Source organism: Pristiophorus japonicus, chromosome 6, assembly GCF_044704955.1.
Source record: "Pristiophorus japonicus isolate sPriJap1 chromosome 6, sPriJap1.hap1, whole genome shotgun sequence".
In the NCBI taxonomy this organism is placed as follows: Eukaryota; Metazoa; Chordata; class Chondrichthyes; family Pristiophoridae; genus Pristiophorus; species Pristiophorus japonicus.
The window spans coordinates 235431466-235445043 of NC_091982.1; the positions used below are offsets into that span (position 1 = coordinate 235431466).

At 43.3% G+C, this 13578-nt stretch overlaps 1 protein-coding gene across 1 annotated transcript in view; it reads left to right on the top strand.

Moving 5' to 3' along the window:
- LOC139266002 (mediator of RNA polymerase II transcription subunit 12-like protein) overlaps nt 1-13578 on the top strand; it is a 799024-nt gene that overhangs the window by 18631 nt on the left and 766815 nt on the right. Inside the window, exon 2 of the mRNA XM_070883728.1 lies at nt 8433-8537. Within this exon, the coding sequence (XP_070739829.1) occupies nt 8433-8537 (105 nt within the window). The remainder of the gene's footprint in view (nt 1-8432; nt 8538-13578) is intronic.

Below are 13578 nucleotides of genomic sequence, written 5' to 3' on the forward strand. Positions count from 1 at the left end.
CACTATGTCCAGGCCACTCAATATTTTGTACACCTCAATGAGGTCTCCTCTCCACCTCCTCTGTTCCAATGAGAACAAACCCATCCTATCCAATCTGTCCTCATTACTAAGATTCTCCATTCCAGGCAGCATCCTAGTAAATCTCCTCTTACCCTCGCTAGTGCAATCACGTCCTTCCGATGATATGGCGACCAGAACTGCACGCAGTACTCCAGCTGTGGCCTAACCAAAGTATTATACAGTTTAAGTATAACCTTCCTGCTCTTATATTCTATGCCTCAGCCAATAAAGGTAAGCATTCCGTATGCCTTCTTAACCACCTTATCCACCTGGCCTGCTACTTTCAGGATCAGTGGACAAGCACTCCAAGGTCCCTTTGTTCATCTACACGATTAAGTGGCCTACTGCTTAATATGTATACCCTTTCCTTATTAGTCCTCCAAAAGTGCATTACCTCATACTTCTCTGAATTAAATTTCATTTGCCACTGCTCTGCCCACCTGACCAGTAGATTGATATCCTCCTGCAGCCCGTGACTTTCCTCTTCATTATCAACCACACTGCCAATTTTAGTGTCGTCTGCAAACTTCTTAATTATACTCCCTATATTCAAATCTAAATCGTTGATTTATACCACAAAAAGCAAGGGATCCAGTACTGAGCCCTGTGGAACCCCACTGGAAGCATCCTTCCAGTCACAAAAATATCCATCAACCATTACCCTTTGCTTCCTACCTCCAAGCCAATTTTGGATCCAACTTGCCACTTTGCCCTTTTGGACTTTAACCTTTGTGACCAGTCTACCATGTGGGATCTTATCAAAAGCTTTGCTAAAGTCCATATACATTACATCGTAAGCACTACCCTCATCGGCCCTCTTGGTTACCTCAAAAAATTCTGTATCTGAATTTAAACAAGTGCACTGCATTCTTCTTGATCTATGACTTTTGATTCATGTCTTCTAAGAAGCTTATTGAATGTGAAAAAGATTCCCTGAGAGACACATTCTTGAGAAACATAAGCTATGGCTCTTCAGGAAGATTATGGTGTTTTTCAAAGGCATGAAATACTTGAAACTGCACTTTGAAATAAATGCTTTTGTTTCTTTTTATAAAGTTTCAAAAAAAAGTATATTGAATATGTCTAATCTATATTTTCTTTCAATTATACTTATTGATAGTTGAGGAATGGAAAGATAATGGATAGCGATTTTATTAAATTTGCACAGCACAGAAGGGTTTTATTCCCAAAGCAACGTTCACTCTATTCCTGAATATAAGAAATAGGAGCAGGGATAGGCCACCTGGCCCCTCGAGCCTGCTCTGACAGTCAATACGATCATGGCTGATCTGATCATGGACTCCGCTCCACTTCCCTGCCCACTCCCCATAACCCTTTATTCCCTTATCGCTCAAAAATCTGTCTATCTCTCCTTAAATATATTCAGTGACCCAGCCTCCACAGCTCTCTGGGGCAGAAAATTGCACAGATTCACAACCCTCTGAGAAGAAATTTCTCCTCATCTCAGTTTTAAATGGGTGGCCTCTTATTCTGAGACTATGTCCCCTAGTTTCAGTTTCTCCCATGAGTAGAAATATCCTCTCTGCATCCACCTTGTCGAGCCCCCCTCATTATCTTATACGTTTCGATAAGCTCACCTCTCATTCTTCTGAACTCCAATGAGTGTAGGCCTAACCTACTCAACCTATCTTCATAAGTCAACCCCCTCATCTCCGGAATCATCCTAGTGAACCTTCTCTGAATAGCCTCCAATACAAGTATATCCTTCCTTAAATACGGAGACCAAAACTGTACGCAGTACTCTAGGTGTGGCCTTACCAATACCCTGTACAGTTGTAGCAGGACTTCTCTGCTTTACACTCCATCCCGCTTGCAATAAAGGCCAACATTCCATTTGCCTTCCTGATTACTTGCTGTACCTGCATACTATCATTTTGTGTTTCATGCACAAGGACTCCCATTTAAATTATAATTTGCTTTTCTGGTTTTTTTTTCTGCCAAAGTAGATAACCTCACATTTTCCCACATTATACTCCATCTGCCACATTTTTGCCCACTCACTTAGCCTGTCTATATCCCTTTGCAGATGTTGTGTGTCCTCCACACAATTTGCTTTTATTCCTTTACTATCTTTCTAGCTTTTTCTCCAATTTACTTGAGGCTAGTGGTTCCTCCTTGATTGTGGCTCAGTAGGTGCTGGCTGTCCTCCATTAGCGCCATCACCACAACAAATTGCATTTATATAGTGCCTTTAACATTGAAAAAGCATCCCACAGTATAATCAGGCAAAAATAGATGCTGAGCCAAGAGAGGAGCTATTGGGAGGAGTGACCACAATCTTGGTCAAAGTGGTGGGTTTTAAGGACCTCTCCCAATTGGCCATTCTTCATGCAAGGACCGAGATTGTCGGCGTTGAGGGGCTGTGGGACTGTTGAGGAGATCCCAGTTCTTCTCTTGCTCGATGTCCAAACGTTCACTTCCTGCCTGGGGGGTGGTTGGAGTGTAGTCGGAAGCAGGGACTCTAGCCTTTAGCTTGGAGGTGCTGAGGCCAATAACGCGCTCACCCCACCTGAAGTTGACTAACCCCAAAAGCAGACTCTGGATCAAAGTGGAGCTTGACCAGTTTGCCTGCCGCAGTACTGTATCAGGCAGTGCACTCGCCCACTGAGCCATTCGGTCGGCAACTAACCTGTGTCTGGCTTTTGATGGCCTTAGCTAAGGAAGTACCTCTTCCAACACAGACCGACGAATTGTTTAGAATTTAGCTGTCGTCTTTTTGCCTCGTTAATTTGGCATTTAAAGAATTGATCTGAAGATAATTTGTAATTTAAAAATTGAATTTCTTTAATGTTGGTTTAACTGGAATCAAATAAACCAATGGCACTTTAAGTGAATGTTTTAATTTAACAGAACTTTAGGTCCCTGAGATGAAGGGCTTGACTTACGAAGAAAGGTTGAGCAGGTTGGGCCTATGCTCATTTGAAGTTTAGAAGTCTTAGAGGTGATCTTATTGAAATATATAAGATTCTGAGGGCCTTGACAGAGTAGATGCAGAGAGGATGTTTCCTCTCGGTGGGGGGGGGGGGAGAATCTAGAACTAGGGGGCATAGTTTCAGAATAAGGGGCCGCCCATTTAAAACAGAAACGAGGAGGAATTTCTTCTCTCAGGGTCGTGAATCTTTGGATTTCTCTGCCCCAGAGAGCTGTGGAGGCTGGGTTATTGAATATATTTAAGATGGAGATAGACAGATTTTTGAAAGACAAGGGATAAGGCGTTATGGGGAGTGGGCAGGGAAGTGGAACTGAATCCAGGATCACATCAGCCATTATCTTATTGAATGGAGGAACAGGCTCGAGGGGCCAAATGACCTACTCCTGCTCCTATTTCTTATATTCCTTGGCATCACAATTTAAAAAAAAATAACGTTTCAAACAGCACGGAGTTGGAGTTGGTTCCTCTCCCACCCCACCACCCCCTGCCCCCCCACAGACCCAGATCTGTAATGGGGAATGGTTCCATGGGCTTTGTCTGAGCTCTGCTACCTTTTTCCAGGTAATAATCTTCACATGGGATGGAAAACATTGAGTTGTTGCCCAACTGTTTGACTGCACTGCCAAAATTTACCCTGCCCTGACCCGACATCAAACCTCCAGCAGTGCTTACTGGATAGCGGTCTGGAACAGACACCCTTGTTGCATCTACCCCCAACCTTCACGCTAGTTCAGGGGCACTGATGTGGATTATCATGCTTCTTCTGCCCTCTGCCCCAGTGGAGAACTACATCGCCAGAAATTCAATCTTTCGAATGTGATAAACCAAAGTCCGCGTACCATCCTCAGGTGGATGTAAAGGTATCAGTTGTGGCTCAACGGGTAGCCCTCTCGCCTCTGAGTTAGAAGGTTGTGGGTTCAAGTCCCACTCTGGAGATCCGAGTACAAAATCTAGGCTGACACGAGTGTGGTGCTAAGGTAGTGCTGCACCATCAGGAGTGCTGTCTTTTGGATGGGACGTTAAATCAAGACCCCGTCTGCCCTTTCAAGTGGATGTAAAAGATCCAATTGCACCTATTTGAAGGAGAGGAGTTTTTCCAAGGATCTTGGTCAATGTTTATCCCTCAATCTACATAATTTAAAAACCGATTGTCTGGCCATTAGCTCATGCTGTATCTGTGATCTTTCTGTGCGTAAGTTGACTGCCGAACTTCCTACATTGCAACAGCGACTACAGTTCAAAAATACTTTATTGGCTGCGAATCACTTTGGGATGTCCTGGAGTCATGAAAGTTGCTATATAAACGCAAGCTCTTCTCTCCAAGATCCTGTGGCACTGTCTGAAGAAGAGTAGGAGGGTTCTCTGGGAGGTGAAATTGCCCTGCGCCCCGATTGTGGGCGGTAACCTTCTGGGGCCGGGACTTTTAGCGCCTGCCACGGAAGTCCCGCCCCTGCCGTGGAATTGCCCTTAGCGCCCCTCGAAGGAAGTGGAGTGCAATCTCTCGCGCGCTCCATTTCCTTTAGGGCCGGTAACCGCGGCACTACTTTGGTGCTGAAGGAAGCGTGACATGGATGTTCCGCTAAGCGCTGACGCGCTTCAACGCCCCTCCCCTTTGATTAAAGGGGGCACTACTGGGGCTATAAAATGGGGCAAGTTCGCCCCCTCTCCCCTACTGTCCTGGCTAACCTTCTCCCCCCTCAACCAACACCACCAAAACAGATGAACTGATCAACCATCTCACTGCCACTTGTGGTGCCTTGCTGTGTGCAGATTGACTGCTACATTTGCCCACAAAACAGTGACTGTCATTCACTGGCTGCGAAGCAGTTAGCAGTGTTCTGAGATTGGAGGTCCTGCATTAAACTAGAGAACAGAGGGTGACATAATCGAGGCTTTTTAAAATTATGAAAGGATTTGATGGGGTCGATGTAGAGAAAATGCTTCAGCTTGTAGGGGAATCCAAAACTTTGGGACCTAATTATAAGATGGTCACAAATAAATCCAGGAAGGAATTCAGGAGAAATGTTTACCCAGAGAGTGGTTAGAATATGAAGTGGTAGGAATTGAGGCGAGTAGCATAGATGCATTTAAGGGGAGGCTAGATAAACACATGAGGGAGAAAGGAATCGAAGGGTATGCTGATCGAAGGGTTAGGTGAAGAGGGGTGGGAGAAGGCTCATGTGGAGCATGAACACCGGCACGGACCCGTTGCGTCGAATGGCCTGTTCCTCTGTGGTAAAGTCAATGTATACTACACTGGGCACTGCATTTTCCTAAGGTGTAATGGGGCCAGATCTGGGTGTTTGTAGTTAAGAAACGAATATTTGGGTAGCTCTGTATTGCAGAGGTTGTGTGGATCTGGAGATCTGTGCTTGACTGACAGAATCTTAAGGGGGCCTCCATTCTGGATCAACTCTATACGGCTTGAAATGGCAAGAGTTCTGTTTCTGATTGTATAACTTTGCCTGTTTCTTGTCCCCATATGACTTGGTGAAACCACATTGAGCTGTGTGGTGAGTCTTAGCAGCTTTGAAAGATGTCTGCAGTGTTCATCAAGCCAGCAATAAGTTACTAAATAACTAAACAATAGTGAAAGGTTTGTTCTGCCTTCACAATTGGATACTTCAGAGCAGCTTACTGTCTTTGACAAAGAAAAACTTAAATGACATGATTAGGGGCAGAAGTGTATCGAATTCCCAATGATTCCCACCCAGAGTTATCCTGGTGCTCGTGGCACTGGAATTCCCCATCCTTTCAGAGCAGTGTTGAGACAGACCTCCAGAATGGAGGGCAGACCTTGTATCGTCAATGGGAAATACCTTGATGGGGTACATAATGCGTTGTCTGGCCCCATGGAGACTCCACGCGCAAAGCTAAATGAGAGGGAAGGGATGCTGTCGTGATTGTGCGCCACTCATTGTGACTTTTGCACAAAAGGTGCTGTTTTGTTTTGTCGTTGCATAATTCATTTGCTGTTTTTAAAAACTGCTGCATTGTGAATTCTCAATGAAGTTCATATCTCTTCAGACTAATGAAAGAGCATGGAGGTTTATGCAACCCTTGGGAATGACTTCGATTGATGAGGGTTATTGTGCACTCGTGTTGAAGTGCTATGTGCAGGGTAATCACTTCATGGAACGGAGGAGACTGAGTATCGGCAGTTTTTAATGTTCTGAGAAGCAGTCCATTATCTGGTGCAGGGCTCTTCCTACAGTTACTGGAATTGCAAACTGTAGTTGAGTTTGGCAATGACTTGACGATCGAGATGTGGTGCAGGTATCAACCTTTGCCAAATGGACCTGCAACTGTTCTCTAGCTGTCGGGGAGACAGTAATGATTCTACATTGCAATTGATGATACAATGCTGGAATTTCAACGGCATTGATATTATTATGCACTGGCCGCTGCTCAGGCAGGTTTGACTTCTTGTACCTAGTTCAGATCACCATTACCCACTACCCAATCCGGCAAGGCCCCCCCCCCCCCCCAAATCAAGGGCCTTGTATGGGAACAAAAAAATATATAAGTGCAGCATTGCAAATTTCACAATAAAAACTGGACAGTGTGTGAAGAGCAAGTCTTCTGTGCCCCAGTGATCTTAGAAACATAGAAAATAGGTGCAGGAGTAGGCCATTTGGCCCTTCGAGCCTACACCACCATTCAATATGATCATGGCTGATCATGCAACTTTAATACCCCATTCCTGCTTTCTCTCCATACCCCTTGATCCCTTTAGCTGTAAGGGCCACATCCATCTCCCTTTTGAATATATCTAACGTCCTGGCCTCAACAACTTTCTGTGGTAGAGAATTCCACAGGTTCACAGTGAAGACGTTTCTCCTCATCTCGGTCCTAAATGGCTTACCCCATTTCCTTGGAGTATGACCCCTGGTTCTGGACTTCCCCAACATCGGGAGCATTCTTCCTGCATCTAACCTGTCCAATCCCGTCAGAATTTTATATGTTCCTATGAGATCCCCTCTCATTCTTCTAAATTCCAGTGAATATAAGCCTAGTCGATCCAGTCTTTCTTCATATGTCAGTCCTGCCATCCCGGGAATCAGTCTGGTGAACCTTTGCTGCACTCCCTCAACAGCAAGAACGTCCTTCCTCAGATTAGGAGACCAAAACTGTACATAATATTCAAGGTGTGGCCTCACCAAGGCCCTGTACAACTGCAGTAAGACCTTCCTGCTCCTATACTCAATTCCTCTTGCTATGAAGGCCAACATGCCATTTGCCATCTTCACTGCCTGCTGTATCTGTGTGCCAACTTTCAATGACTGATGTACCATGACACCCAGGTCTTGTTGCACCTCCAATTTTCCTAAGCTGTCACCATTCAGATAATATTCTGTCTTCCTGTTTTGCCACCAAAGTGGATATTTATCTACATTATACTGCTGTGCATTTGCCCACTCACCTAACCTGTCCAAGTCACCCTGTAGCCTCTTAGCATTCTCCTCACAGCTCACACTGCCACTCAGCTTAGTGTCATCTGCAAGATATTGCATTCAATTCCTTCGTCTAAATCATTGATGTATTTTGTAAATAGCTGGGGTCCCAGCACTGAACCTTGCGGTACCCCACTAGTCACTGCCTGCCATTCTGAAGAGGACCCGTTTATCCCTATTCTTTGCTTCCTGTCTGCCAACAAGTTCTCTATCCACATCAATACATTACCCCCAATACCATGTGCTTTAATTTTGTACACTAATCTCTTGTGTGGAACCTTGTCAAAAGCCTTTTGAAAGTCCAAATACACCACATCCACTGGTTCTCCCTTATCCACTCCACTAATTACATCCTCAAAAAATTCTGGAAGATTTGTCGAGCATGATTTCCCTTTCATAAATCCATGCTGACTTGGACCGATCCTGTCACTGCTTTCCAAATGCGTTGCTATTACATCTTTAATAATTGATTCCAACATTTTCCCCACTACTGATGTCCGGCTAACCAGTCTATAATTCCCTCTTTTCTCTCTCCCTCCCTTTTTAGCACCGATGTTCCTGAGGTGTTTTGGAATTATAGGACGAAGCTTAGTGTTGGTTGTGTTTATAGCTACGCTGTCATTCAACTTTTAGGAATAAATCTGACCGCATAAATCGATAACCGAAGAACCAGGATCTTAATGTGAGCAGAAATGAAGTCATTCAGCAGCCTTTTTCAAGGGGTCACAAAGTCCCTTCTCTTTGGCACACTCGCAATAGCACAGAATGCAATCATTGCTAAAGAAATAGATTAGCATATGCATAGAGGTGGTCTCCATATCCTTGACCACTGGCCTCCTGACCAGATGCATCTCACGGCTTAATGAGCTATAGGCTGCTGACAGAGGGGCTCCCTGTGCAGTCATCTATGCAGCATTTTACAGACTCGAGTTGGTTGAACTGACCCATTGTCTCTTGTGTTACAGGATGAGTTAACTGCGGTGAATGTAAAGCAGGGCTTTAATAATCAGCCTGCTTTTTCTGGAGATGAGCATGGCTCAGCCAGGAACATTGTCATCAACCCAGCCAAGGTAAGGGATTCTTCTGCTCGAATCAAATTGATCTGACAGCTGGCAAATCATTGCGGCGGCTGGAAGGAGTGGGCTTAATGGTCCAAATGGATTTTTTTCCCTCCTCATCCCTTATTTGATTTCTCACACGTTTAACACTTTGCCTTTTTACCAGGGAACTGTTTTATTTAAACTATCATACAGATAACTACGTTTTTAGTCAAGGGCAAAGGTTTGTTTTATTATTGATGGAACATTGGCACAGCTACTCACTAGATAAACATGCTGAGCCATTGAAGGGGGCCTTCAGGCTTGGTAGTGGTGCTCTACTAGCTAGCTAACAGACAGTATTAAATGTATAAATGTGCAGAATACTATGTGTCAGAGGCACTTAATGGGTTGTTGCTGCCTTGAGTGAAGTTTCGTATGAATAATGTATATCTTAAATGCTGTATACTTTAAAGAAACATGCGAGAATAATTAAATAAGCAAAAAGAATGTTTTGTGTTCAAGTCGCTATTGGATGATGTGAGAACTTATTTGCTGGTTGGGGGAGAGGAATGAATTTAAATCTTAAACTTTTGTACTGGACTAATAAAGGCAGGTTACTGTACCGTAAGGTCAGTATTGCCGCCTTTGCTCTGAAACCAACTGCTTTTACTCCCTCTTGTCTTGGTCTAATTGAAACCCTGCATCACTTGTTAGCTCAGGATTTTGAATCCAGTGGGATGCCTTTTAGTTTTATCAAAGCAGCTTTCAAAATCTGCACTTGGTGTGAACAGTTATAATAAGAACATAAGAATTAGGAGCAGGAATCGGCCATTCGGCCCCTCGAGCCTGCTCTGCCATTCAATAAGATCATGGTTGATCTTCTATCTCAACTCCACCATTCTGCCCGATCCCCATATTCTTTTGATTCCCTTAATATCCAAAAATCTATCGATCTCAGCCTTGAATATACTCAACGACTGAGTATCTGCAGGTCTCTGGGGTAGAGAATTCCAAAGATTCACCACCCTCTTGAGTGAAGAAATTTCTCCTCATCTCAGTCCTAAATGTTATATTCGCGTCACCAGTCTCCCAATGTGTTGTAAAGTCTTGACAAAAGTGCAAACTCTGTAAAGATTTGGCATTTGGATGAGGCGAAGTAGCCAGCTTTGTACATTTGGGCCACTTTGATATCAGCAAGAAAAGCTATTTTATATTTAAAAGAGAGCAAATTTCATACCAAGTATAATGGCGATATTAAGATTAGTGACACTGGTCATGTTTTTTTGGTCCTTAACCTCTCCCACTCCCACCCAGGCTGGGGTGCTGTGACCAATTAGAACACTGCCCTGCTCCCCAGCTGAGATCCCATTGGACTACCACGTGTTCTTTTTAAAAAATGTATTTAAGTTTTCAACATCAATATCAACTACAACAACAACTTGTATTTATATAGTGCCTTTTAACGCAGTAAAATGAACCAAAGCACTTCACAGGAGTATTATAAAACAAAAAATTTGACACCGAGCCACATAAGGAGAAATTAGGGCAGGTGAGCAAAAGCTTGGTCAAAGAGAGAGGTTTTAACGAGTGCCTTTAAAGGAGGAAATTTTCAGGATATAAAGTCTCCTTTCCCAGGCAAAGAGAACATAAGAAATAGGAGCAGGAGTAGGCCATTTGGCCCCTCGAGCCTGCTCCGCCATTTAATAAGATCATGGCTGATCTGATCTTGGCCTCAGCTCCACTTCCCTGCCCGCTCCCCATAACCCTTCGCTCCCTATCATTCAAAAATCTGTCTATCTCCACCTTAAATATATTCAATGACCCAGCCTCCACAGCTCTCTGGGGCAGAGAATTCCAAAGATTCACGATCCTCTGAGAGAAGAAATTCCTCTTCATTTTTGTTTTAAATGGGCAGCCCTTTATTCTGAAACAATGCTCCCTAGTTCTAGATTCCTCCACGAGGGGAAACATCCTTTCTGCATCGACCTTGTCGAGCCCCTTCAGAAGGTTTTATGTTTCAATAAGATCACCTCTCATTCTTCTAAACTCGAATGAGTATCGGGCCAACCAGTTCAACCTTTCTTCATAAGACAACCCCTTCATCTCAGAATTCAACCGAGTGAACCTTCTCTGAACTGCCTCCAATGCAAGTATACCCCTCCTTAAATAAGGAGACAAAAACTACGCAGTACTCCAGGTGTGGTCTTACCAACGCTTGTTGGTACAGTTGTAGCAGGATTTCCCTGCTTTTATACTCTATCACCTTTGCAATAAAGGCCAACATTCCATTTGCCTTCCTAATTACTTGCTGTACCTACATGCTAATGTTTTGTGTTTCATGTACAAGGACCCCCAGATCCTGCTGCACCATAGCATTTTGTAATCTCTCCCCATTTAAATAATTAAAAAAAAAAAATTTTATTTACCAAAGTGGATAACCTCTCATTTTCCCACGTTATACTCCATCTGCCAAATTGCCAGATCTTTGCACACTCACTTAACATATCCATATCCCTTTGCAGATTCTTTGTGTCCACCTCACAACTTGCTTTACCACCGATCTTTGTATCATCAGCAAATTTGGCTACATTACATTCGGTCCCTTCATCCAAGTCATTAATATAGTAATATTGTAAATAGTTAAGGCTCCAGCATTGATCCCTGCGGCAGGCCCCCTAGTTACAGTTTGCCAACCTGAAAATGACCCATTTATCCCGACTCTCTGTTTTCTGTTAGTTAGCCAATTCTCTATCCATGCAAATATATTACCCCCAAACCTGTGAGCTCTTATCTTGTGCAGTAACCTTTTATGTGGTACCTTATCGAATGCCTTCTGGAAATCCAAATCCAAAACATCTACTCGTTCCCCTTTATCCACCCTGCTCATTACATCTTCCAAAAACTTCAGCAAATTTGTCAAACATGATTTCCCTTTCATAAAATCACGCTGTCTTTGCTTGACTGCATTATGATTTTCCAAATGTCCTGAGCATCTGCTGTCGTAAGTAAATCTGAATTTTTCAATATGAGCATTACCATGGCAGAAAATGTATTTAAATTTTTAAAATTTGGTTTGCAGAATATCAGCTCTGTATCTGCTCTCGCACACAATTGTTGGCAACAGTAGCATAGTGGCATTGTTACTGGACTAGTAATCCAGAGGCCTGGATTAATGATCCGGAGATATGAGTTCAAATCCCACCACAGCAGCTGGGGAATTTAAATTCGGTAATTTAAATAAATCTGGAATTTAATTACGATTGCAGTAAAAACCCACCTCGTGCCCTTTAGGGAAGGAAATCTGCCGCCCTTACCTGGTCTGGCTATATGTGATTCCAGATCCACGGCAATGTGGTTGACTCTTAACTGCCCTCTGAAATGGCCTAGCAAGTCATTCGGGTGTACCAAACCGCTACAAAGAACCGTGGTTCAAGAAGGCGGCTCACCACCACTTTCTTGAGGGCAATTAGGGATGGGCAATAAATGCCAGCCTTGCCATGAGTGAATAAGTAAAAACCAAAGCTCAGTAGCTACAGCTGTGTGATCAATTCTCTGTGACTTTGAGGACTGTAGAGGCAAAAGTCTTTTAGCAAGAGCTGTGGTGTGATGGGGGTGGGGTGGGACTAGGTATTTTTAGATGGATGAACTAAGGTTGGCTGCATGACCTTCCTAAGTAATATTTATCTTGAAGGTTTAACAAATGCATTGGAAAACAGTTATTCTTTTTGGTTTAAGAATTTTATTTTCAGGATAATTTCAAATATGACCTTTTTTTTGCTAAAGGGAATACGGCCTCAGTTAAATATAATGTTTTTAACCATGGGGCTTTGTTGCATTATGCTTAAAGATGTCTTTTTTTGGAAAGCTGACATGCAGTTTTCCTCCCCCTGTCATTAAGCGCATTAAATTCCTTCTTTGTTTTTGCTTTTGACTGTGTTATATTTTCATTGTATGTGTGTGTGTGTTGATGAATCTCTACTGTGGATTGCTGTAATCCAGAGCCCTAAACTCCTAATTTCATAGAATCATAGATATTTACAGCAAGGACGGGGACCATTTTGGCCTATCATGTCCGCGCCGTCCAGCAATGAGCTATCCAGCCTAATCCCACTTTCCAGCTCTTGGTCCGTAGCCCTGTAGGTTACGGCACTTCATGTGCACATCCAAGTACTTTTTAAAATGGGGTGAGGGTTTTTGCCTCTACCACCCTTTTCAGGCAGTGAGTTCCAGACCCCCACCACCCTCTGGGTGAAGAAATTCTCCCTCAAATCCCCTCTAAACCTCCCCCCAATTACTTTAAATCTAAGTCCCTGGTAGTTGACCCCTCTGCTAAGGGAAATAGGTCCTTCCTATCTATTCTATCCAGGCCCCTCATAATTTTATACACCTCGATCTCCCCTCAGCCTCTTCTGTTCCAAAGAAAACAACCACAGCCTTATCCAATCTTCCCTCCTAGCTAAAATTCTCCAATCTCCTCTGTACCCTCGCCAGTGCAATCACAACTTTCCTGTAATTTGTACTGAATCAACTGTATTTAAAAAAAATTATTGTTCAGCTGTAGTCGGTGACTCAAAGCAACAGTTGCTTTTGTGTGGTCAGAATTGGATTTGGCTTTTATTAAAATTGAAGTATCCTGCCTTGTTGCATTCAGTTGAAAGTTATGAATTCAGGATCAACCCACCAGGTTTAGTTTTAGAAGTTCAATGGTTGAGAATTGGATTACAACAGTAAAACTCTAAACTTTTTTGGGAAAAAAAATAAGTGCAAAGATGGCGACTTTGCTGAAAATCAAACACAAACTGTACACACAAACACCAGGAACGCTCAGCAGGTCAGTCACCTCTGTGGAGAGAACAGACAAGCTAATCATAGAATCGTTCAGCACAGAAGGAGAGCATTCGGTCCATCATGCTTGTGCCGGCTCGGTTTTTAAAGAAAACGACTGATTAATCCCATTCCCCTGCCTGTTCCCCATAGCCCTGCAGTTTTTCCTTTCCAACTATTTATCCAATGCCCTTTTGAAAGTTACTATTGAATCTGCTTCCACCGCCCTTTCAGGCAGCACATTCTA